Source organism: Scyliorhinus canicula, chromosome 15 (assembly GCF_902713615.1).
Source record: "Scyliorhinus canicula chromosome 15, sScyCan1.1, whole genome shotgun sequence".
Classification (NCBI taxonomy): domain Eukaryota; kingdom Metazoa; phylum Chordata; class Chondrichthyes; order Carcharhiniformes; family Scyliorhinidae; genus Scyliorhinus; species Scyliorhinus canicula.
In genome coordinates, this window is record NC_052160.1 from 141,325,559 (window position 1) to 141,351,738 (window position 26,180).

General features: G+C 45.5%; 1 protein-coding gene across 8 annotated transcripts in view; it reads right to left on the reverse strand.

Annotated features, from left to right (window-relative positions):
• The window catches only part of LOC119978753 (plasma membrane calcium-transporting ATPase 1-like), a 277,686-nt gene that overhangs the window by 24,166 nt on the left and 227,340 nt on the right, over window positions 1-26,180 (reverse strand). For all 8 annotated transcript variants that reach the window (XM_038820612.1, XM_038820609.1, XM_038820605.1 and 5 more), the window contains 5 exons: window positions 22,712-22,891; window positions 19,659-19,746; window positions 18,472-18,578; window positions 4,110-4,301; window positions 2,171-2,384 (listed from right to left, as the gene is read on the reverse strand). In XM_038820612.1, the coding sequence (XP_038676540.1) occupies window positions 2,171-2,384; window positions 4,110-4,301; window positions 18,472-18,578; window positions 19,659-19,746; window positions 22,712-22,891 (781 nt within the window). The remainder of the gene's footprint in view (window positions 1-2,170; window positions 2,385-4,109; window positions 4,302-18,471; window positions 18,579-19,658; window positions 19,747-22,711; window positions 22,892-26,180) is intronic.

Sequence of the window (26,180 nt, forward strand, 5' to 3'; positions counted from 1 at the left end):
ACCTTTCATCTCATGGCTCAAAAGACTTCCCGACATAGGAACAAGAGTCCATTCAGCCCTCAAGCCTGTTCTGTCATTTAATTAACTCATGACTGTTCTATACTTCATGGTATCCCTTGATAACATTGCTCAACAAAAATCATAGTCTTGAAAAAAATGTAACAGACTCAGCATGCTCAAGCTTTGGGGAGAGACGGAGACCCAATGTATCTTTCTTGTGTAAAGAACATGCTTCATTATTTCATTTCTAAACAGCCTAGCTATATTTTGAAGATAGAATGCCTTTGTTCTGGATTCCCTTGCCAGAGAAAATGGCTCATCTGCACCCATTCTATCAAGTTCATTCCTATCATTTTAAACATCCGGATTGGACCATCCCTCAGCCCTCTAAATACAGCGGTCAAGCCAAGTATATGCTATCAGGCTTCATAATTTGAGCCTTGCTTTAATTCTGGTGAACCTGCAGCCCACCCATTCCAAGGCATCATTCTAGGTGCTCAAGGCTCTGAAGCTGAGTGCATTATGCCCAGTGGGATATGAACAAGGCTTCCGTGTTTCCTAGTCAGTTTGACTTAAGTTTCCATTTCTATTCTGTACTTGACTAGAAAGGTTAAAAGGTTCCCGGTGGAATCTATAATGGTGCAGCCACTGGCCACAAGTCTGCTGTGGTATGTACTTGGATTGCTAATTTTGCCATTGTAACTGCACGTTTTATTTGCCTCACACCGCAATTGCTATATTAATTTACTTTTAAGGCTGGAAAGACATTGACTAATTTGGTTATAAGTTTAAGCAATGGCTGCGGTCTCTACAATTGTGGAATGTGACCGTGGTTAGTTTTAACAAGAGTTGGCAGAAGTACATACATTTACGCTTTGCCTGTAGGTATGAAAAAAATCAAATGAAAATCGCTTATCGTCACAAATAGGCTTCAAATGAAGTTACTGTGAAAAGCCCCTAGTCGCCACATTCCGGCTCCTGTTCGGGGAGGCTGGTATGGGAATTGAACCCTGCTGCTGGCCTGCCTTCGCCTGCTTTAAAAGCCAGCTATTTAGCCCAGTGTGCTAAACCAGCCCCTAGATTAGGTTTGACCTGGCTGCTTGCACTGGGAACAACTTAATTGGTTTTTATTTATTTATTCATTCTTTCATGGGATGTTTTGCTGTTTATTGCCCATTCCGAATTTCTCTTGAGAAGGCGGCGTGCCACCTTCGTGAACAGTTACAGTCCATGTGGTATTATTATTGTACAATACCAAACGGTACAATATTGTACAATACCACAACACTATTGTTAGGGATGGAATTCCTAGATTTTGACCCAGCGACAGTGAAGGAACAGCGATATAGCTTCAAATCAGGTTGGCATAGAGTTTGGAGGGTAACCTGCAGGTGGTGGCGTTCCTCTGCATTCGCTCCCCATGTCATTCGAGGTGGTAGAGGTCACGATTTGAAAGATACTGACCAAGGAGCCTTGATGAGTCGCTGCAGTGCATCTTGTAGATGGTGCACACTGCTGCTACTGTGCGTTGGTGTGTGGAGCGAATGAATGTTGAAGGTGCTTGATGGAGTGCCAATCAAATGGGATGTTGTGTCAGGGATGGTGTCAAGCTTTCTGAGTGTTGATGGAGCAAAGGGAGAGCCCTCCATCGTATTCCCGATCTGTACCTTGCGGACGGTGGTCAGGCTTTGAGGAATCAGGAGGTGAGGTACTTGCTGCAGAATTCACAGCCACTGATCTGCGCTGGTAGCCACAGCTTTTGTAAGGCTGGTAAGAGTTCAATCGCTGATCAATGGTAACCCCCAGGTTGCTGACAGCGGGGCACGCAGCAATGTAAATACCATTGAAGCAAACAGACTTTTTATTGAATTACCTGCGGTTATACTTCATCACAATGTCGGAGCTTCTGATAACACTAATGAAGATTTTAACTTAAAATTTAAAAGCAGCCGCTGATCTTTGCCTCCAGATTGGTAAACAGGTTTGAATAACATTGAATGAGAAGCTGTGTACATTGCAGCTTTATCATTCTGGAGAGCTGTCTTAAGAGACGATATAACCACTTCCCTCAGGGTATATGCACTGTACCAAATTAATTGCTTTACTCAAGTTCAGCACTGTACTGGAAATAAAATACATGGAAACCAAATGTACAAACAACTCCACATACCTGCAAAGAGAAGTGTGAAGATAATAGTGAGCTGATAAACTCCATGACCCAGGATGTTTTTCATCATTGTCCGAGAGATTAGTGGCTTATTCCTGCCGTAAGGCTTGCGAAGCAGAAGAGATTCTGTTGGCGGTTCAGTTGCGAGAGCCAAGGAAGCAAATGTGTCCATGATCAGATTTACCCAGAGCATCTGAACAGCTTTGAGCGGTGAATCCTGGTTTAGAGGTTAAAAGGATATTTTGTGGTTTCAGTAAATGACATTTCCCGTGTCACAAATGTGAAAGCAATTGCATCATATAGAATCATAGAATTTACAGTGCAGAAGGAGGCCATTCAGCCCATCGAGTCTGCAGCAGCCCTTGGAAAGAGCACCCTACCCAAGCCCATACCTCTACCCTATCCCCACACCTCCACCCTATCCCGTAACCATGCTAACCTTTTTGGACACCAAGGGCAATTTAGAATAGAATAGAATAGAACAGTACAGCACAGAACAGGCCCTTCGGCCCTCGATGTTGTGCCGAGCAATGATCACCCTACTCAAGTCAACGTATCAACCCTATACCAGTAACCCAACAACCTCCCCCCATTAACCTTATTTTTTAGGACACTAAGGGCAATTTAGCATGGCCAATCCACCTAACCCGCACATCTTTGGACTGTGGGAGGAAACCGGAGCACCCGGAGGAAACCCACGCACACACGGGGAGGACGTGCAGACTCCGCACAGACAGTGACCCAGCCGGGTATTTAACCTGGGACCCTGGCGCTGTGAAGCATTTATGCTAACCACCATGCTACCGTACTGCCCAATGTGTTTGTTATTCTGAAAGTGGGTGAATGCTTTAGCATTGATTTAGCATGATTTAGAATTGATTTAGAATGAATTAGCATGGCCAATCCACCTAACCTGCCAATCCACCTAACCTGCCCATCTTCGGATTGTGGGAGGAAACCGGAGCACCCTGAGGAAACCTAGGGTGACGTGGGGAGAAAGTGCAGATTCCGCACAGTGACCCAAGCCGGGAATCGAACCCGAGACCCTGGAGCTGTGAAGCAATTGTGCTAACCACTGTGCTACCGTGCTGCCCAATGTGTTTGTTATTCTGAAAGTGGGTGAATGCTTTACTGTTTATCCTCTGGGTCCCACCTTCACTATTTTATTGACTTGGGTCACTTGAAGTCCTTATCCAGTTTTCCCATTTCTTGTGTGCCTTTCCTTGGCAAGCAAGCACGGTGCCAGCATTACCCTGGAGCTAACTACAGTTGGTGGTTTATCTGCAGAGCTCACCCAAGTCTATCCTTTAACCAAAATCAGGAACCTCTTCAGAACTCCGTGACATGACATGTCAGCAGAATTTAGAACGCAAAAAAAAAAACCCTGTTCTCACATGACAACCTCATTGTGTGGACTTTTCAACAAGGCCAGCCAAAGAACATCAACTTCATTTTCCTCTCTCCCAAACGTATGGCCCAGTTTATAACATGCGAATATTGGTTATTTCTAAACTTTTTTGAAAAGCATCTTCTGAGCCTGGGCGCAAAGATTTATACCGTAACTTTGTTAACACTGGCTTGGGATGCACTCACAAATAAGGTACCGAAGGGCCCACCTATCCTTTGTCCCCCGACCTGTTGTCGCCTCGTTGATTACTGTTATTTTTGCAGAAGTCCTTTTTACTGATTCTTGCAATCCTCCTTCAAAGAATGAGACTGCCACACTAACATTACATGTAACCAGCAAATAAGATGCATTTAGGGACTTATCAATGGAAACCCAATGATGCAAAAATGTTAACATTCTGATCATGAAAACGAGACACAGGGAAAAATCTAGGATACACAGGGTGCACAACATCTATAAAGCTCTACATCAGCGTCACAGAGGAATTTTGAGGCACATTTCATTCAACATAACATGACTTCATAAAAAGCCTACCTGGGTGATACATGCACCAGTGAAGGCAACAATGACTGCAACCACATTTACTGTCAACTGGAACTGCAGAAACTTGGAGATGCTGTCATACACGTTGCGGCCCCACATCACTGCCTTAACAATACTGGTGAAGTTATCGTCCGTCAGGATGATGTCCGAGGCCTCCTTTGCCACATCTGTCCCTGCAATGCCCTTTAGGATTAAAGCAAAGAAGGAGTCAGAGATTCGATCTAATAGGAGTTGTATTGATGCGGCACCTTTCCCGATCCCAGAACATCAGAACAGAGGGGTAGCACGGTTGCACAGTAGTTAGCACAGTGCCAGGGTCCCAGGTTCAATTCCCGGCTTGGGTCGCTGTCTGTGCGGAGTCCGCACATTCTCCCCGTGTCTGCGTGGGTTTCCTCCAGGTGCTCCGGTTTCCTCCCACAAGTCCCGAAAGACGTGCTTGTTAGATAATTTGGATATTCTGAATTCTCCCTCAGTGTACCCGAACAGGTGCCAGAGAGTGGCGACTAGGGGCTTTTCACACTAACGTCATTACAGTGTTAATGTAAACCTACTTGTGACAATAATAAAGAAGATTATACCTTAAAACATTCTTTGGAAATGTTTTGAAATGTCACTGCTCTAGGAAACACGATACCCCTTTTTGTCCCACAAACAGCAGTGAGATAACTAGAAAATCTTATTTTAATGCAAATGACAGGTTGCATTATTTTAAGAACCATAGCAGAGATAACAGGGCCCAAAGTAAAATTAGGAACATGTGAGTGATGGAGCCAACATTAGTTTGAAGTTCTAAATGGCTGACCTATACAAATTGTACCTGCATTGGTAAAGGTTAATATTTAAGACAAAATGGGTTCAAGTTCAATTTTCCTTGCATATTCTGCGGTTTCATCCTTCTGGCATGAAGCCTTGCTCGTCACATACCCTTAATTTCCATTATGCACTACTACCGATCAAGACATTCTGTACCAAATATGAAAATGACTTCTCATGAATGAGAAAAAAGGCACAGCTGTACTGCTTAAGAAAGTCAACTCAGTTTTAATGAAAACAGGAATAAATTAAACCTCTGAAACCATTTGTCGCTATATAACACCTGTAGGTGGCAGCGGGCACCAATATTTAATTCCGTCTGTTGCAGCTTGGCAGCATTGCAATGGAAGTTAATAATGCCAAGATCAGTGCTATAATCACAGGAAATGTTTCAGTGCGCTGCACATGCAGGGTGAGATGAATAGGCGTCGCTGCAGACTATCCTGGAGTCTTGACTTTTCACGGAAATAAACATTACAAGTTTCGTTCACACAGCACAGTACATAACATCGTCTGAGAGACATTTAGAACAAGCACCACAACAGGGATTCACACTCACAATACCACATTATCAGCCAGATGTCAGCAAGACAGGAGAAAATGAAGGAAGTCTCTTGCATCTGCCCCCGACAGCTAGCCAGAGTGGCTACGTTAATACAAGCTTAAGAAGAGATCACCTCAAGATGTTAAGTAGACTCCAGTCGGGTGCCAGCGATTTTATATTTCACCACAGAGTGCAAAGAAAAGGTGCTTACACGTCAAATACAAGGTTTCAATGATTACGATTGGCCGTTACATCTATCTGGAAAAAGTATCGAAGAAATCTAGAAAACTCTTTCCGGGACATACCTGGATTCGCTGGTCAATCCTGGGAAAGGAGTTCTGAATCACACACCCAAAGACAGCACATGTGAAAATGGTTTCCACTTTGATGCTCAATTTGCAGATGCCACATCTAATCAAGTCACTGTTTCTCCAACACAGTTTAAGAGCAACAGTAATCACCGCATTCAACTGTAGGCCTCAGCTTCTCAAAGTCTTGCGGTTTATTGATTGGTCAAAAACTGTACAAGACAACTTGAAGTTTGAAAAGAAAAGAAATTTACTAATGAAAACCATAGGAGGATAGATTAGCTAGAGTATAGGAGGTCATTCAGCCTATCAGGTGAATGGTGGTGGACATTTAAACAACTCACTGGAGGAGGAGGCTCCACCAGCGCCGGCCCTAGGGTTGCTGGCGCCCCGGGCAAGCTGAACTTCGGCGCCCTTGGGGGGGGGGGGGGCCGAGAGGGGGGCGGGGCCGAGGGGAGGCGGACCCGGGGGGGCGGACCCGAGGGGAGGGCGGGGGGAGCGGACCCGAGGGGGGGGCGGGGCGGGCGGACCCGAGGGGGGGGCAGGGGGGACGGACCCGAGGGGGAGGCAGGGGGACGGACCCGAGGCGGGGGGGGGGGGGGGGGGGGGGCGGACCGAGCGGGGGGGCGGACCGAGGGGACGGACCGGGGGGGGGGGGGGGGGGGCGCCCTGGGGGAGTGCGGCCACACTGGGGGAGTGCGGCCACCGCGCATGCGCTGGTTGGCGCCGGCCCAACTGCGCATGCGCGGGACCCGAGTCTGGCGCCCCCTAGCACATGGCGCCCCGGGCGACAGCCCGAGTTGCCGGTACCTTGAGCCGGCCCTGGGCTCCACAAATATCCCCATCCTCAAATCATGGAGGAGCCCAGCACATCAGTGTAAAAGACAAGGCTGAGTCATTCACAATAATCGTCAGCCGAAAGTGCCGCGTGGATGATCCATCTCGGTCTCCTCCGAAGGACCCCAGCATCACAGATGCCCCCAGCATCTTCAGCCAATATGATTCACTCCGTGTGATATAAAGAAATGACCAAGGCACTGGATACTGCAGCGGCTATGGGACTTGACAACATTCCGGCAATAGTACTGGAGATTTGTGCTCCAGAACTTGCCAGGTCGTGAGCCAAGCTGTTCCAGTACAGCTACAACACTGGCATCTACCCGGCAATGTGGAAAATTGGTCAGGTGTGTCCTGTACACAAAAAATGGGACAAATCCAACCCGCACCGCCCTATCAGTCTATTCTCCATCATCAGCAAAGTGATGGAAGGAATCATCATCAGTGCTATTAAGCGACACTTACTCAGCAATAATCTGCACACGTATACTCGGTTTGGGTTCCGCCAGGGTCACTCAGCTCCTGACCTCATTACAGCTTTGGTTCAAACATGGACGCAAGAGCTGAATGCCAGAGTGAGGTGAGAGTGACTGCCCTTGACATCAAGGCAGCATTTGACTGAGTATGGAATCAAGGAGCGCTAGCTAAACTGGAGTCAATGGGAATCAGGAGGAAAACTCTCACTGGCTGGAGTCATACCTGGCACAAAGGAAGATGGTTGTGGTGGTTGGAGGACAGTCATCTCAAGTCCTGGACCATCACTGCTGGAGTTCCTCAGGGTAGTGTTCTAGGCCCAACCATCTTCAGCTGCTTCATCAGTGACCTTGCTTCCAACGTAAGGTCATATGTGGGCTATTCACTGATGATTGCAGAATGTTCAGAACCATTCGTGACTCCTCAGACACTGAAGCAGTTCACGTGCAAATGTATCAAGACCTGGCCGATATCCAAGCTTGGGCTGACACGTGGCAAGTAACATTTCTGCCACACATGTAGCAGGCAATGACCATCTCCAATAAGAGAGAATCAAACCATCACCCCTCGTCATTCAATGGCATTACCATCACTGAATTCCTCACTATTAACAACCTGGGGGGCTGGTTACCATTGAACAGAAACTGAGCTGGATTAGCCTATGTTTTTAAAAAAAATGAATTTAGAGTACCCAATTAATTTTTTTTTTCCAATTAAGGGGCAATTTAGCATGTTCATTCCACCTAACCTGCACATCTTTGGGTTGTGGGGGCGAAACCCACGCAGACACGGGGAGAATGTGCAAACTCCACACGGACAGTGACTCAGAGCCGGGATCGAACCTGGGACCTCGGCGCCGTGAGGCAGCAGGGCTAACCCACTGCGCCACCGTGCTGCCCTTGGATTAGCCATATTAATATTGTGGTTACAAGAGCAGGTCAAAGGCTGGGAATCCTGCAGCAAGAAACTCACCTACCGACTCCCCAAAGCCTGTCCACCAGCTACAAGGCACAAGTCAGAGTGTAATGGAATATTCCCTACTTGCCTGGATGAGTGCAGCTCCAACAAAGCTCAACACCATGAAGGAAAAAGTAGCCCACTTGATTGGCACCGCTTCCACATTTACTCCCTCCACCATGATACACAGTGGCAGCCGTGTGTACCATCTACAAGATGCACTGCAGGAACTCGCCAAGGTTCCTTTGGCAGCACCTTCCAATCCCACGACTAATACCATCTAGAAGGACAAAGGAGCAGATACACGAGAACCCCATCACCTAGCGGTTCCCCTCCAAATCACTCATCCTCATCATGTTGACGTGGAAATATATTGCCGCTCCCTCTCAGTCGCTGGATCAAAATCCTGGATCGCCCTCCCTAATAGCACAGTGGGTGTACCTACACCACACGGACTGCAGCGGTTCATGATGTCAGCTCTCAACCACATTCTTGAGGGCAATTAGAAAATCCATAAAAATGAATAAAAAGGTTTCCTGCTGGCTCTCAGTAAGAGCATCATCGTAGTCCCATACCCCTGCCCTTCCCTGAAACCTGCCAAGTTCTCTTTCTCTTAAGATGCTTATCCAATTCCCTTTGTAAGTTATAACTGAATCTGCCTCTAATTTCCAGATCCTAAACAAATGCTGCGTAAAAGGATTCATGCCGCTTTGGACATTGAGCCAGTGATTACCTAGTGTGGCACAAGGGTCTAGCACATATAGGGTTAACATGGGACTGAGTACAGTACCACCTATGCAGTGATGCAAGAGAACACATGTTCATCTATTGTTGGACAGAGCTGTGTTCACAAGCAAGCATGGAGACAGCTCTCAGCTTGGACCCTTTACTGTATATATGTACATAATTCTTGTAGTTAATAAATACAGTTAACCTATCTAAAACTACAAAGACTTCTATTTAGGCCTACCAAATGATTGCAACATCCTATAACATGGTTTCTGCAAATGGAAAAACCCCAAACCACAAGAAATGTCGAGAAAAATCAAAACACGCAGACGAAAATTCCAGGAGAAAGGCCTGGAAGCTGAAAGCAGAAATTCCTCGCTACAGAAGAACCAATGGAATCGCTTGCAAGTCCAGCTTCAATAAGCAGATTGCAAAGTCAGCATTTGCAGCAAGGGTGAGCTAAAAGTTTAAAATCCCAGGATAAAGCAAATCTTCAGTGGTCAGAAATTGCTGTTTAAAAGCTCCATCAGGAAAAACATTCCCAAGTTAGAATGTAAACCGGCAAGTGTGGGTAAAACCGTTGGTCCTCAAATGAACGACAGTGGGATCTTGAATTTCAGCAACTTCCTAAAGCCGAACAAACAGTTTAAAACCTTTCATCCCGATCAATCTGGACTTATCCCATAGCTGGCTCAATCACATACTTGGGGACTTTGGGGAAAAAGATTCCTTGGGTTCACGATTGCTTCAGTTCTAGTAAAATGGCAGCTCAACAGGTTAACACATTGCTTTATTCGGTATGCCCAAGAGCGGACAACATTATTGCTAGCAAAGAATCATCGATCATCCGCTACATCTGAATAAGATCTAAAATCATTCAACCATCTTAACCTAAGAAGCACCAAACTCCTCGAAAGAGCTAAATTTAATGATCATGTCCAGGAGCCAGAAGAACCTGTTCGTAACTTTCAACGTAACAGAATTCGACACTTCAGCAAACTGCGCAAGACCAAAACATCTCCACAAACAGAAGATCCAAAGATGCTTCGCGAGGTCGAGACTACACACTAAGAGGACACACAGACTTGCTTGTTGGGCGAGGTCAAAGATTCCGGATTTTCATATTGGAATGCAGACACTGCAGTTAATGGCCCTCTCACACTGAAGAAGAATGAGGACTCTTACACAGCACTGCTCACGTATAGGTTCACCCGTCACAATGCAGCCTGGCCCCTGTCGTGTTAGGTACACTGGTGTAACACTGGCTGCAACAGGATGCAGCTTAGATCAAAAAGATACTCCAGACCTTGAAGTTAGTTCAATCAGGTTTACTGAATTAATAGCAGTTAGCACAGTTCTCTGAGAGTTCGACTCTCTGCTAACTTAAGTGTGATTACTCTGTCTGACTGAACCAGACTAGCTCTTAGCCACGTGGTGGAGGTGTGAGATTGTAACAACACCCTTGACTGACTCTCTAGATGTTCATCAGTGGAAAGAGGCGGAGTGCGAATGCCTTGTGTCTTTTATAGTCAGATCCCACCCGAGTGTCCTGCCTGCTTATTGGTCATGTCCTGTTCTCTGTATCCATTAGCTGCTTGTCTGTGCCTGCCTGCATATCATTATGTGTGTGTCTGCATATCAATACAACTCCATCCAAACCCCCGATGGGCAGGATCTCCACACATAACTGCTGAGAAAACCAGGATTGTTAACCAACGATTACCAGGACTTCCGAGCAAATGCACAGTCCTGCCTGCAGAAACACACCCCGCCAATAACAAAGGCTGCACCATATACTTTTAAAAAATAAATTTAGAGTACCCAATTATTTTTTTTCCAATTAAGGGCAATTTAGTGTGGCCAATCCACCTAATCTGTGCATCTTTGGGTTGTGGGGGTGAAACCCACGCAAACACAGGGAAAATGCGCAAGCTCCACACGGACAGTGACCCAGAGCCGGGTTTCGAACCTGGGTCCTCAGTGCCGTAGGCAGCAGTGCTAACCTTTAAGCCATGTGCCGCCCGCTCATTGGCTGCACCACATACTTATCAGCACGGTAGCATTGTGGATAGCACAATCGCTTCACAGCTCCAGGGTCCCAGGTTCGATTCCGGCTTGGGTCATTGTCTGTGCGGAGTCTGCACATCCTCCCCGTGTGTGTGGGGGTTTCCTCCGGGTGCTCCGGTTTCCTCCCACAGTCCAAAGATGTGCAGGTTAGGTGGACTGGCCATGATAAATTGCCCTGAGTGTCCAAAATTGCCCTTAAGTGTTAGGTGGGGTTACTTGGTTATGGGGATAGGGTGGAGGTGTTGACCTTTGGTAGGGTGCTCTTTCCAGGAGCCGGTGCAGACTCGATGGGCCGAATGGCCTCCTTCTGCACTGTAAATTCTATGATATTCTATAATAACTACAAAGGGATGGCAAAGGTCTGACTAAAGATTTCGGGAGGTGGGACTGCAAGTGTGGGGGCGGCCACAAGGGAGGCCAAGAAAGCTCAAGGAAAAACAGAAATATTTTTGAAGGATGATATTGGTCCTGGTTGTGTCATTGGCAAAACGTTAATCACACTTCTACCATGGTAATTTCTAGAAGATACTACCTTTCCTGTGACTGCCATGTGCATTTTATTTGGACATAAACATTCTGGGACAAAGTTACAACTGCAGGTGCCACTTCTACAGAAGATTTGGATTCCCCATACCCTATACTCTCATGGGATTGTCCTAACTTTCTTTAGCAAACAGCACGGGAGAGTCACTGTTTCTTTCTCTAATCCTCATGCCCTTTGGCAGGCCAATTTGACGTCAGGGATATCATCCTGCAACAACCTTATTTTTGGAAGGTGAACAAACATCCATTTTGCAGTGTATTTCTTCTATTTGCTTACACTTTCTTCAAATGGTACATATACAGGCAATGCTCATTCAAGTGTCCTGAAGCGCCTCCACCACACGTACATGGGAAATAACATCTACCGCAATGAAACACATGCTGCTGACTACTATTCCACAAAACAAGTTATAGAGGGCTCGTTTAGCACAGTGGGCTAAACAGCTGGCTTGGAATGCAGAACAAGGCCAGCAGCGCAGGTTCAATTCCCGTACTGGCCTCTCCGAACAGGTGCCAGAATGTGGCGACTAGGGGCTTTTCACAGTAACTTCATTGAAGCCTACTTGTGACAATTAGCGATTATCATTAAGTTTGCAAAACCTTTGGCTCCTCTTCCAAGGAACCAGATGTTCAAAACACAACTGACACGTGTTGGTAGTGCATCAAATATTTGAGACATCATGGCTGGCTGGATGGGGGGGAAATAAATCAAGTGAAAGGCCATCATGTCCACACCAGCCCTGTTGCTACATTACGTGTTCTGATCTGAACAACGGGAGTAGAATCTCTAATACAAGTAATAAACACTTAAGCTTGTTCCCATGATTTGTAGAAACTTTTTAAAATTTTAACCTATAGAGATGAATTATTTGAGGGCTTAATAGCCAAATTATCACAAGATTGCAATTTAGAAAGTTGGTTAGCCTAGGGTATGAGTATAGAGATGTGTTCAACCTCAGTGGAATGCAGCAGTGCAGAAACTGGGATGTGTTGTGCCAATGTTTCTAACATAAAACAATCATCACAAGTCAAACAGCACCAGGACAACCTGCTCCCAATCTGCACAGGGTTTGAAATAAAAATGGAAAATGCTGGAGATATTCAGCAACATCTGTGCAGAGAGGAACCGAGTCAACATCTCAGGTCAACGGCCCTTTGTCAAAACTGGGAATACTCAAGGAGGTATAATATTTTTCAAGCAATTGGAGAGGAAAGAAACAAAAAGGGAGAAAGATGTGACAGGCTCGAGATGGAAAGCAGGACAGCTAAAACAACAAAAGGGACGCTGGTGGAAGGTAAAAGGAGACAGTAATGAGACAAGAAAAGATGCAGAAGATGTAATTGTCAATGGGGAGCAGTGGAATCGTCACCAATAGCTGCCAACCGAAGGCGAGAAGTTCCGATAGGATATCTTTGAACTTCAATACAGAACCGCAACTGTAAAGATGAGGCGCTGTCCCGCAAGTATCCATTGAGCTTTACTGGGAACAGTGTACTGGGCTGAGGACAGAAAGGCCTGAGTGGGATTGGGATGGAGAATTAAACACACAAGTGATCGGATCTTCAAGGTCAATCTCGTAAAAAGAACAGAGGTGTTCCGCAGAAGTGTCACCAAATCTGTGTTGGGTCTTTCGTTATAGAGGAAGTTGTAGCATGAGATGCAGCACTGGAGAGGGCAAGTCTTACTGCTAAAATTCTTTCAGGATGCTTGAAGCCCCACCAATTAACATATTTAAAATACCCAATGCCTATTGAAGGACCTCGTGTAAAATCACTTACTGCTCAGCAGGCATCAGGATTTAAGAGGAGCTTTCAACAGCTCCTGTGACTGCCAATTACAGGTTAAGCTTTTCCTACTAAAATAAAATTTTTTGGAACTTTAAAAAAAAGTACTTTCCTTTGAACCAGGAAGAATAGGTATGCTCACATTGAATCCACAGACTTGGTCATCACCCACCCTTCCCATTGTCCATTCCACATACACCCACCAATATGGAATTTACTGGAGGGCTGTTAATTGCTCCCCCGCATGGTCACTTGCATGTTGGGATGTCACCATTTTGCCCCAATTATTCAGCGGAGGCTCGTGTACCAATGTTCATTGATTCTTGGGCTTCTTCAGTCAGTCGCAGTCAGCGAGACTAGGATCAAGACTCGTTAGAATTCCTGCAGTACAGGAGGAGGCCATTCAGCCCATCACGTCTGCACTGACCCTCTGAAAGAACACCCCATCTAGGCTCACTACTCCACCCTATCCCCATAACCTCGTAACCCCACATAATCTGCGCATTTGTTTTGGTCATTAAAAAGGGACAATTTAGCATGGCCAATCTATCTAACCTGCAAATCTTTGGACTGTGGGAGAAAACCGGAGCACCCGGAGGAAACCCACGCAGTCACAGGGAGAAAGTGCAAACTCCACAAAGATAGTCACCCAACGCCGGAATTGAACCTGGGTCCCTGGCGCCGTGAGGCAGCAGTGCTAACCACTGCTACCTCAGTTTCTACCTCAGTGTTTGTACACGTGCATTGGATGTTAGGTTTGCAATCAGAATATTGTTTCTTGTTCCTGTCTCAGAGTGTGGCAGACATGACTAATTCAAAGGTGAACTGTGAAATTATTATTCGTGAAGATCTTCATCTTAGGAGTCTGCACGTCCTCCCTGTGTGTGCGTGGGTTTCCTCCGGGTGCTCCGGTTTCCTCCCACAGTCCAAAGATGTGCGGGTTAGGTGGATTGGCCATTCTAAATTGCCCGTAGTGTAAGGTTAATGGGGGGATTGTTGGGATATGGGTTACGTGGGTTTAAGTAGGGTCATCATTGCTCGGCACAACATCGAGGGCCGAAGGGCCTGTTCTGTGCTGTACTGTTCTATGTTCTATTATGGTGAGAATCAAAACTTGGGAATGTGGATTGAAATTGTTCCGTCCCTTATAAAAAAGCAACAACCGCTTGGTGCCACAAGTGTAAACGAGGAAGATTAAAGTGATTTGTTATGTCAGACTAGCCTAGTCAACAGAAATAATGAGACTGAATCAAAAACTCAACGATAACTTCAGACCTTGCAGAATAATTCCCTTTGCATCACCCGATGTAACTGTTAATGTTGACGAAGTTGGCAAAACATAGAACATGAAGGCTTAGTTCTTCTCTCCGATCTTACTTGCTTTTCTTTTAAAAGTAGTTTGAAGAAACTCCAGCAAGGGAATTTTCTAAAATATCGATTGGTCGGGTTACCAGGGTTCTGCACCATCGGACAGCAGTTATGAGCCAGTTGGTTATTCCAGTAACACTCATCAGCTAATCGGTGCAAAATAGAACCCAAAACTTCACTTTCCACCATCCAGGCCTTAGTGTCTGGTTTGTCACCATTTGCTGCAATGTACAGTTCTAGCAGCGAACGGTTCTCCCCCAAAACACATTAATGTTAATACCCCAGTTCTGCTATACAGAGCAAGGAATAATCCAAAGTATTTTGTGTCTTTGCTCATCAAACTAAACTCTGGAAAATGACTGCCACAATGATCCCAGTATAACTTTGGAGCAGAACAGCTTTGACAAATCAAATTACTCACAAAATAAATCATACAAGCAGCTTATATTAACATTTTACCTGGGGATTAATAGGAGCAATTCCACTGTACAGTTAATCACTCTTTTCAAAAATGTGAGGGTATCACGTCTGAATGCTGTCCAAGTTTCAAGTGACATTGGTATCAGTAAAGATACCAAATCTACCCCCAATTCAATGTGAGCGTTACCTAAACTTCAAATTAAAATCTGTAGATGACACCAACAATAAGCAAATCTGAACATTTTCCCTCAATCATACTTTCAGAGAATTTACAATGCAGGAGGCCATTCAGCCCATCGAGTCTACACGGGCCGTTGGGAAGAGCACCCTACCTAAGCCCACTCCTCCACCCTATCCCCATAACCCTGTAACCCCACCTAACCTTTTTGGGACATAGAGGGAAATTAGCATGGCCAGTCCACCTAACCTGCACAACTTCCAGGACTTGTGGCGGAGCACCCGGAGGAAACCCACGCAGACACGGGGAGAACGTGCAGACTCAGCACAGATTATGACCCAAGCCGGGAATCGAACCTGGGACTCTGGAGCTGTGAAGCAACTGTGCTAACAACTGTGCTCCGGTGCAGCCCACGGTACTGTCAAGTTGTAACATTATTAGGCGGGGGTTCGAGCTCCAGCAGCGCTGTTCATTAGGATGATGGCTGCCATTGCAAAGGATGTTTTGGATGATGATTTCAGCTCAGTGGCGCAGGTCTTTTGCGTTCATTCTGATGAACGGCAAAGTATCACTGGGAGAATGGGGGAGTGCAGAAGAGAATCCTCATATTTGACAGGGCAATCTTCCTGGTGAGGGCCGCCTTCCATTCATAGAAATCTTGCCGCATGCTGACCGATTTGGGAAGTGGGAGCCAGACGAGGAGTGTTTGAGAGCCCGGTCTCTTGAGATGTGGGAGGCAAGCCCCCGATTGACTTTGAAAATCGGCTGCCATGGTTTAGCAATCTTGATTTGTAGGCTGGGCACATCAGGTTCGAAACAGCACATTGTATCTGGGTCTTCGAGGCCTGGGGGTAGGATGGGGCCCCTAACTACTCTCATATATTATCCTGTTCTTAATGTTTGTCGTGAGTGTTGGAGGTGGCTGATTGTGTCGCGTTATTCCCCCCCCGCTGACGTCACTGCCGCTGCATGCGCCGACCGGCGAAAGCCTTTCGGCCAGCCCCGCTGCCGGGGGCGCCGGTTTTTTGCGCCAGTCTTCTGGTGCCAACCGCTCCGGCGCGGGGCTGGCCCCCAAAGGTGGGGAGACTTCCCCACCTTTGGGGAGGCTCGACCCGAGTGGTTGGCGCCACTCCCCTACGCCGGGACCCTCCGTCACGCCGGGTAGGGGAGAATCCCGCCCCTGATCAGCAACTTTACTCCATTTACTGGCATAACCGTTAATACCCTTGCTTAACAAAATCCAATAAAGTTATTAAAATCTAGCAAAGATATAAAATAAATCCATGCATCCCGGCAAATATCAAATTCTGACACAGAGGGGAATAATAAAAAGACACTTCAGCACAATTAAAAACACGCTGAAGATTTCAGATATTCTTCACATCAATATTCAGGGTAATTAGAAAATATTGGGGCCAGGATTTTCCGGTCCCTGAATTCCCGCCCAAACTCAACTCCTTGGCTGGTCCGTTAAGTTTTCCGGTCACGATTCCAACCACAGATAGGACTCGAAAATCCTGGCCATTGTCGCTGTGGCAGTTTGAGTCTCCTGCTTAAGGAGAGCAGTCAGACACCCCCAGGTTGTGATTTTGTGCAGATACATTGACATACAAGTTCTTCACAAATGTTGAGCACATGGTGACAATTTTCTTCCACCAGATGCATGACCTGAACATGAGAGACCTCTAATTTCTAACATTGCAAAGAACACATTGACCGTGATTATCGCGTTTGAAGACTAAATGCTTCAAGCTGGTGCTTGGAGGCAATGCTGATGTGCCATTCAACGGCACTTGGAAAATGCTTAAACTAGGATCAGGGTTTTTGTGCTATTCAATGGCTCATCGGGATTTTCGCTGGACCTGAGGGGAGGACAGGAGGCTAATCTCTCTGACAGGCCCCATTGTCAGAGATCAAGGCACCATTTTCAAAGGGAGCCCCAATCTCAATATTTTTGCAACACCCCGCCCCCAGGATAGTTAGCAAACCCCCCCCCCCCCCCCCCCCCCTCAGGCCCTACTCCTTGGCAGTGCTAACCTGGCACCTTGCACTTCAAGGTGGTGAGTACCCTCCCTACGCTTCCCTCCAGGGTACCAACCGGGGTCCTTCATGGGAGGTGCGGGACGGGGGTAGTTTGTCTAGCCTTCCATCTACAGCCTTTGAACTCTTTAAATAGTCTGTTAGCATGTCGAGATGAAAAATCTCGGAGAAGAGTGAAAATCTTCCCATCTGTAGACTTAAACCCTTTAAGCTGTCTCCAGCATGTCGTCAAGTTCAAAGATCTGTGAGATAAAGGCAAAAGTCTTCCTTTAATGCGGTGGAAACCTTTGATGTGGTTTTTCATAGTCAATTTCATTGTCCTTTAACTCATTGAAGCCTCTCTGTAAACCTGGAAGCCAGAAAGCTTTCAACTGCATTCTGTACATTGAATTTTGCAGACCAGTGTCTTTTAAAAGCCTCTTGATTGACACATCCAGGCAGTTTCAAAGGGAGAATTACCGTTGTTTATTTATATAGCTCTGAAGGGGTCCATTAACTCTGAAGTACTCCCGCTTTTGAGCAGCTAGTTTTCTGCCCAGAGTTCTTTTTAAAGAGGATGTCTCTTTGGTCTGAAGAGCTTCCTATGGAGAGGTGAGGGGCAGCACTCAAACAGGTCCCTGTTTCCCAAGACCTGTGTCAATTTATGCCAGCGGGTCTCCGGCTGGTGGGGGAAAGGCTATTGTATGCCAGGAGGCAAGTGAATTGGGTGTCCTGCCCGATAATGATGTTAAAATTAGGTTTGGTCAGGTATTTACATGTTCCTGCCTGGTTTGGGCGGGAACCTTGCCGAAGCAGGTGGGGCAGGCTGGGAGACCTGCAACGAGTTTGACGCCCGGTGTGAAACCCGTATTTTTCCTCCTGCCGATGCTTCAGGCCGTAGCGATTCCTGCCACTATCTGGCGGCCCTGGAGAATTTGCCCCCTCCCCCTTTTGTCTTGCAGGAGTGGCCAGTTTTCGAACAGGGCGTAAATAAGCCTGAAAAATGGTTGTCTATTAGTGGGAAAGGACACCATGTCACAATCCCATGTTTACAGGCAAAGGAGGTCTCGGTTTCATGCTTCAGTTGAAAGGCAGCACTGCCGATGACCCTGCACTCCCTCGGTACTCCGATAAAGCGCTGAACTAGACTGTGCTCAGATCCCTTGACTGTGGTTTGAACCCAAGACCTTTTGAATCGCTAAGCAACCATTGGGCCAGACAGACACTTCCAAATTGGATCAAGTATTTCTTAAATGAATACCGGCTGCGATTTAGCGATTCTTTGATGAGTTGAGAATAATAAAAGTTTACCATAGCAAAGCCGACATCTGCCTTCTTCAATGCCGGGCCATCATTCGTCCCGTCTCCAGTCACAGCCACCACCTGTCGCATCTCTCCAATTGTGCTGTCAATGATACCTGTTCAAACAAAATGGAAGTTCAACCCAGTCCTCGCAACTACCTCGTGATGATCAGACGACGTGCAATTCTTAATGAGGAAGTACTGGCACTTTTGGAAAGCAGAGACGTTTTATTATTAATTCAATAATCATTATTTTACCTAAAAGTAGCAAAAAAACATCTCAATATCATTGCCCATCAATGACCAAAAATGCAAAATGCTTTCCATATTATCTTTCCAGCGATTACTGTATATTTTACCGTTATATCTTATACCGGACACACTAAAGGCATATAAGGGTTTTAAACATTTTAATGTAGATTTCCATCTTCATAGTCCAATTTGTTTCTTAAACACGTATTATTTTATCTTTTCAAAATTGATGAAAATCAGGAATGAAAACTTGAGCATTTGCTTTGGTTTAAGTTTGCACATGTTGTAGGTTTATAACTTAATTTCTCACACTGGGGCACTGAAGCCCAGATTAATTCCATTGATTCTGTTCACCTTTGCCAAGTTTTGCTTATCGCTGGCCACACATGTTGATGTTTCCTACTCTTACCCACCAGGTGGAGGAGTGTCCAATGTAATTACTTTAGCTTGGAAGCATGCCCCCTGAACAAAGAGCTTAATGAAGACGTGCTTAGTTTTGTTCAAATGGCTGGACCTATTTGTACACTCACTACATTCTTTGCAGTAAGTTGTACTTTGTAACACTTACTGACCACATTGGACAATACAAAAGCATTCCACAATACATCGAATATTAAACCATAGGGAGATAGTTAACATTAAAGTAGCGTTCCTTATAGCCGTGCTTTTCAAATGCAATTTCACCGGTAGGAAACAAAGCGTATCGTCATTCAGTCCTCCCGTACCCCAACCTTACCATCACCAACTGTTGACCTGCAACATTGAGGAGTGACTGACCACCCCCCCCCCCCCGGCCCCACACACACACACACACACACAACTTCAACCCAAAATCAAGAATCAAAACACTTGCAGACTACGATATGCGCATTCAATTTGATGGTATATCTATTTCAGTAGGAAACAATGCAGTTGTGTTACTGAACAGCGCTGGATTCAAATACCTTTCACTAGTGTGTGTTTATCTGTCGGGGAAGATCGTGCAAGGACACGGAGACTTGGCCAGACCTTATCAAGACGATCTTGCTCCACCTTAGAAAAAAAAAATTAAATGTGAAACGTTGATGCAATCAGTTAATGACAAAAGCCAAAAAAAATGCAATTGTTCAGCGTGCTCTCTTTGTATTTAAAACTGTCTTAATTAATGTGCTGAAGTATCCTAAAAGTACTATTCATTAAAATGTTTGTTACTTATATACATTGTAGCAGACATATTACCGCACATTCTACCACCTCTTATTCTGGTACAGGAATAGCTTTCGGAGGGCTTGCTGCAACGTGGAGAGCAGTATTCAGCCATTGTTTTTGAAGGGGTTGTGAGAGCGTTTCCCATTGTTCAACGAGAAATCAGTTTTTATTTCCTACTCACAAATGGGTGAGCTCCTGGTCTGTGGTGTTCCTGAATTACTGCCTTGGTATTTATTGAAGGAACACACCGTAGCTGTGTATATGCTTTCTGAGAGAGAGGCCACGTAATGTACATGCGACGCACACTCACATCTGCAGCATCCCACTCAACCTTCACTTCTTCCTCTAGAGAAGTGGCCAAGGCAATGTATTTAACATATTTCTTGTTTTCAAACATGATTGCTGCCATTGGGGCACGCACATATTAAATATAATCCAATGCGCCGAAATCAAGTGCTATCTTTGCTGTGCAGCAGAATCTGCATTAGCCACTTCACCACTTGTTCTGAAAAATCGAACAGAACGACGTGCAAGTGGCTGAACTGCTCCGTTTGGAGTTCGCTGCCGATCGCTCTTAGGAGTCAGCAAAGTAAACGATTGATGGAACCAACACGCGCTATTTCACCTGGTAAATGTCAGAGAGAGACTGACATGTCATCACACAGTCCTGGGCAAGAATTCGATGTTAGTGACTGGTGTAAAGCACAAAGTATTTAGAGAATATAACGTACCTTTCAGCACCCTAATATGAATTAGTACATTTGTATCTGACATAGGGCACTCAATTTACAGCTCATGGGTCAACTGTGATCCTTGAAAGCCTCCACTGTGGCTTTTGGTTCTCACTGTCTTAACCTCCGGGTCCGAAACCAGCCCAATAGTTCCAGTCCCAGCAGTGGGCAAGATGCCAGAGCTGCTGGTTGAAAGCTCTGGGGTTTTCACCCATACAGGGTAGACCAAATTACTAGTTAAGGTGGGGAACTTGGTTCACATTAGAGGATTGGAATATCACAGCGGCTTCAGAAAAACATCCAAGGTATTCATAGGTGAGAATGTTTGCATGTGAAATCACAGTCTCTCGCCAGCCTGAGGATTGCAATCGGTCACAGGCCGAAGAGTAAAAGATGCATTCAACTAATTCACTGCAATGCTGGAATCATCCAGTTCTCCACAGCACTGTTGTGAAATTGGGGAAAGCTGGGTTCCACACACAAGCTGAAGCACAAGCAAGCAGTGCTCCTCAATGGCCTTACAGCAACGGTGCAAAGTTAACAATCAATTAATACTAGGCTACTTAGTTGCCGAGGGACACATGATGCAAGGCTGTCAGAACTCAACATTTATGGTGTAATTTTCCTCTAGTACGGCATGAATTTCCATCCTTCCGGCCAAGATCACCTCTCCAAGAAAAGCAAGCCGGCTAAAAATACTCTTGCTTGTAGTTATCAGAAGACAGAACCCAGCTGCTCCAAGTTAAGGTTAGAGACCCAGAAGAATTGCATCAGTGACAGGACAATAAACAAGACTTGAAACACGTACGGCCCGTCGTCTGTTATCTGTCATTGCTCACGTTGAAAACCGGCCCAGATTGCTATGCGCAACAGGTCGCCGTTTTACTGACCAATATCGTCTTGGCTCAGCAGGTGTGTGGGGACGATCGTTGCGGGCTCAAGGTGACTGGAGGACTAGACCGACACTCCAGAGCAAGTCCTTGTCAGAGTTCATATCCTACAGGTATTTTAAACCGTCTACCTTTCCTGAAGGTTAAAGGTCTCTTTGGATGGAAAGGATAGTCTCCTCCCTCAATCAAGGTCAAAGGCAGAATGAGTGATTATTCATTTTAGTTCTATTTTTGGGACATTGAGGTCACAGAACAGCAGGTTAAACAATCAAACAAAGATGTGTTAAGGCACGACAGTGTATTTTTCCGCCATATGTTTGTTTTAAACCAGCAATCTCAAGAACACAAGAAGAAGCTAGTTATTTGATTTCATTACTAATGCCATCATATGGTTGCATTATAAAATTGGCAATGATTCCCAAATCTGTTTAGCTGCACATAAAACAAAATTTGCACGAGGGAAAATGGCAGAAAAAAAAACAAACTCTCTTGCCTGCCCCAAGTTAAGAATTAGCTTGGAATGGCTGTGATCTCACTGGTACACTTGTCACCTATTGCACACTTAGAAAGGTGCCTGAAACCATTCCATTGTTTTGCCAGTAATACAGCTTCATGTTATTTACAACACAGAACAACCCATACAAAAAATAACCTTGCAATATCCTTCTGTGAACCATGTGGAGTATTTACATCACAAAGGCCTGCAAGATGCAGTCGGTGTTATTTCACAGGGTGAGAACCAGAGGCTGTCCCAAGTCTTGCCTGTTCACTGGGGGACTTAAAACGCACTGTCTGCCTTTGATAAATAAAAGTATTCGAATAGTTTTTGAATCCAGCCTGGGTCTTGAAAATGTGCCGCAAGCAAATTTCCACGCTTAGCTCGGTTAACAGGTTAGAAACCCAAAAACACATGAGAAGTTCCCCCTCACATCCTATTGGTCAGATCCAATATGGTATCTCCAGTGTTCATAGCTCAGCTGTCCTCATGGATATTTACAAAGAGGAGGGGGGCAGAAATATTTTGTACATGTTCCCCCTACATGAATTTTGCGGGCAGTAACATTAAGCGTTGATATGTTCCTCCAGCTTCATTCTTCTACGTGGTCAGCCTGAGAATCCTGTCCCTGCACCCTAACCTCCCACTAATCTAGGCGTTATTCTGCAGCTCACATTTGACATGCGCCATACCTCGCCTTTCTCATTGCGGATAAGCCGGTTGAATTCTTTTCCTTCCATGCACAGGAAGTCTTCTCCTGGGTTGAGGATGCCGCACTTTGTGGCAATGGCACGGGCAGTGTTAATATTGTCTCCGGTCACCATTCGCACAGTTATACCAGCTCGCTGACACTTTATTATGGCATCTGGAACCTGCAATGGCAATGAACCAATTTCAGTAAATAAATTGGGCCAAGGGTATACTGGTATAACTCAAAATTGCATAATCCTTTTAAAAAAAGATAGAAATTAATAATTCACAGAACTTTTTCAATATCAACGTATTTCATTTTTCCATCAGCTGACCCTTGCAGCTTTACGATAATAATCCATTCCTAGAAGTTGGATTATTTGTTGAACATTTTCACTTGAATATCTTTCTTTAAATTTAGAGTACCCAATTCATTATTCCAATTAAGGGGCAATTTAGCATGGCCAATCCACCTAGCGTACACATCTTTTGGATTGTGGAGGTGAAACTCATGCAAACAGGGGCAGAATGTGCAAACTCCACACGGACAGTGACCCAGAGCCGGGATCGAACCTGGGACCTCGGCGCCATGAGGCTGCAGGGCTAACCCACTGCGCCACCGTGTTGCCCTTCACTTGGATATCTTGCTGAATCTGACAAAATTAGTTCCTTTCTGAAAAATAACTTTTACAATTCCAAATGATGCCCCCGAATATTTAACACCAGAGTCTCCACTCACATACTTTAACCTACCTAGAAATGCATCATTGATTTGTATGGAGGCCGACCCAATGAAAACATCTGAGAAAACTTTATTTTCAGTTTGTCACAGCGAGCAAAGCAAGAACAGTTTATGACGTAGGATTCTATTCCAACCAAAACACAGATGTGCACTCGGGTGGAGAAACTAACCGGTCGGCCATTTCATAGGGTGTTTCTTACAACTAACAGCAGGTCAAAGAATGGACATGTAACTATATCCCATTGCGAAATGAAAGAGTCACAAAGCTATCAGAAATCTCAACTGCAGAGTAGCGATGATGAAAACATGACACTCGATATACGCTTAATGTCCTGCTGTCTGAGAGATGCGAAGTGGGGAAAATGCTGGGTTTAACCGTAGAAATTGGGCAAGAATAAATTGTGTGTGCGTGTATATATATATATATATATAATATATATGTGTGCGTGCGTCTATATATGTGTGTGCGTGTGTATATATATATATAATATATGTGTGTGTGCGTGCGTATATATATGTATGGATGTTTTGGGGGGTAGAAAAAGAGAAGGAAAGATAATAGATTTCACTGTGCATGTTTAGGTCATTCAGGACGTACAGTTGGCAACAGCGAATGGGTTAAATGCAATAAACAGCGATGTAAGCTGACATGGAATAATAATAAATGCCTTTCAACACAAGCAATAAAATTAGCTGACAGAGGTGTAATTATTTTCACCAAGAAAATGGTATCAACTGAACTGTTTGTGGCTCTTCAGAAAAGGACTGTTTATTTATAGATAATAAGCATCTCTAGGCATACTGTGAACAAGTTGTTCAGCATGTGACTTCGAAGAATTTAAATTAGGAATAGACTCAGATAAGATATCAGGTACTTGGTGTTATACATTATTTAAAGTGGACTGCATTGTTAAGCGCTGTTCATAAATTATCAACTCGACAGGCATATAATTATACTAGCTCTCAACTTCATAACATGATTTTAAAGACATCCATCGTCCCAAAATGGAGGGTTTGCAAAACCAATCATAGCACAACTTTATCAGTTTAGACAATATACATTTGCCTCAGGGCTCCTTATGGTGCACCTTGGGTTGTTTTTCCCACACAGACAGCTCAGTAGTGTTTTCAATGCAGGTTAACCAATGTGCCTTTGACCAATGTGCCCATTTGTAAGATGTGTAGGCTTCTAAAGACTTCAAAACAATAGACAGACTTTGGGCTTTGTGGTGTGATTTGGGAAAGGAGATGAACAATGAGAATTGGCCAATGGTAGCAACTGCTGTCACACATCTAACCGCCGGCAGAGTGGTAATGCCGCAGCAGCAGGGGTGATTAGCATAACTTGTAAATTCCATCGTACTTATAGCACCTCAACAGTCCAGCTGATTCCTGCCCGTTCACTCTCCACATACACCGTTACTCACTCTGTCATCGAAGCCCATCAACAAATTCTTCTCCTGCTATCTCCCTCTAGCTTTCCCTTTAAATGCATCTCTGCTCTCCGCCGCAACTGTCTACTGTCTCACTACTGTCGTAGCGAGTTCTTAATTCTGGCCATATTGCGGGCAAAGAGACTTTTCCTGAATTCCAGACTGAGTTCATTGGTGACGATCTACGATCTTGGGTTTATCGTCCTTTATTCATCCCCACAGGTATTACTATCTTCTCACAGCTATCTCCCCCCCCCCCCCCCCCCCCCCCCCCCCCCCGCACCCCACCAAACACTTTCATGGTCTGAAAGCCTTGGTCAGGTTACTCCTCAGTCATCCCTTTCCTGGGGAGAATCCTCCCAGGCTGTCCAATGTTTCTTGGTAGAAATAACCTCCTAGGTAGGATTTTGCGCATTGCTCAGCCCCATCATCACCATCCTGTTAAGTGGTGGTGGTGTTTTTTGGCAGGGAACGATTGGACACTCTGATGGGGTGGAGGGTTAGGGTTACGGGTTTAGAGGCACAAAGGGGGTAATATCTTGGTGGGGTCCCACCAGTGTGTACAGGGCACATGTCAAAAGGAGGAACCCCCTGATGCACGATCAAAGACTCCAGAAGCGAGATTGGATGACAATTGAAGGCTTTATTGGACTAGATGCTTCCCCCAGCAGCGCAGGTACAGAATGCAGCAGCTGGGGAGACACAGACTCTTATACTCCGCCTTACTGTGCGGAACCAGCAGGCAGGCTTCACCAATGATCTTGCTGTCTCAGGTACCTCCCACACCAATGGTCTTACAGCCTCAGCCTGGGTAACGTAATACCCCTAAAACTGACTACCATACCCCCTTCCTTCCTACCCTAGATACCAGTTTCCTCCACCATCCACCACCATATTTTGGAGCGAAGGTGGATTTAGGCTCATAACTGGGTAATTAAGGGACTCGATAGGCCGAGGGGCAGGTGAGCTGGCTGATCCTTTATCTGCCCACTGTATCATGGGGGAAAAGATCAAGCAGATGGTGGGCCAGTCACCCATCCCATTTTTGTGCCCCCCCGCCAAAAACATGGCCGTTGTGGGCCTAAAATTCACCATCCCCTCATTTCTGGTATCACCAACGTACAAATGACTTACTGTCTGCAGGACCTTTATTTTAAAAAATTCCAACGAAGGGGCAATTTAGCGTGGCCAATCCACCTACCCTGCATATCTTTGGGTTGTGGGGGTGAGACGCACACAGACACGGGGAGAACGTGCAAACTCCACACGGACAGTGACCCGGGGCCGGGATCGAAC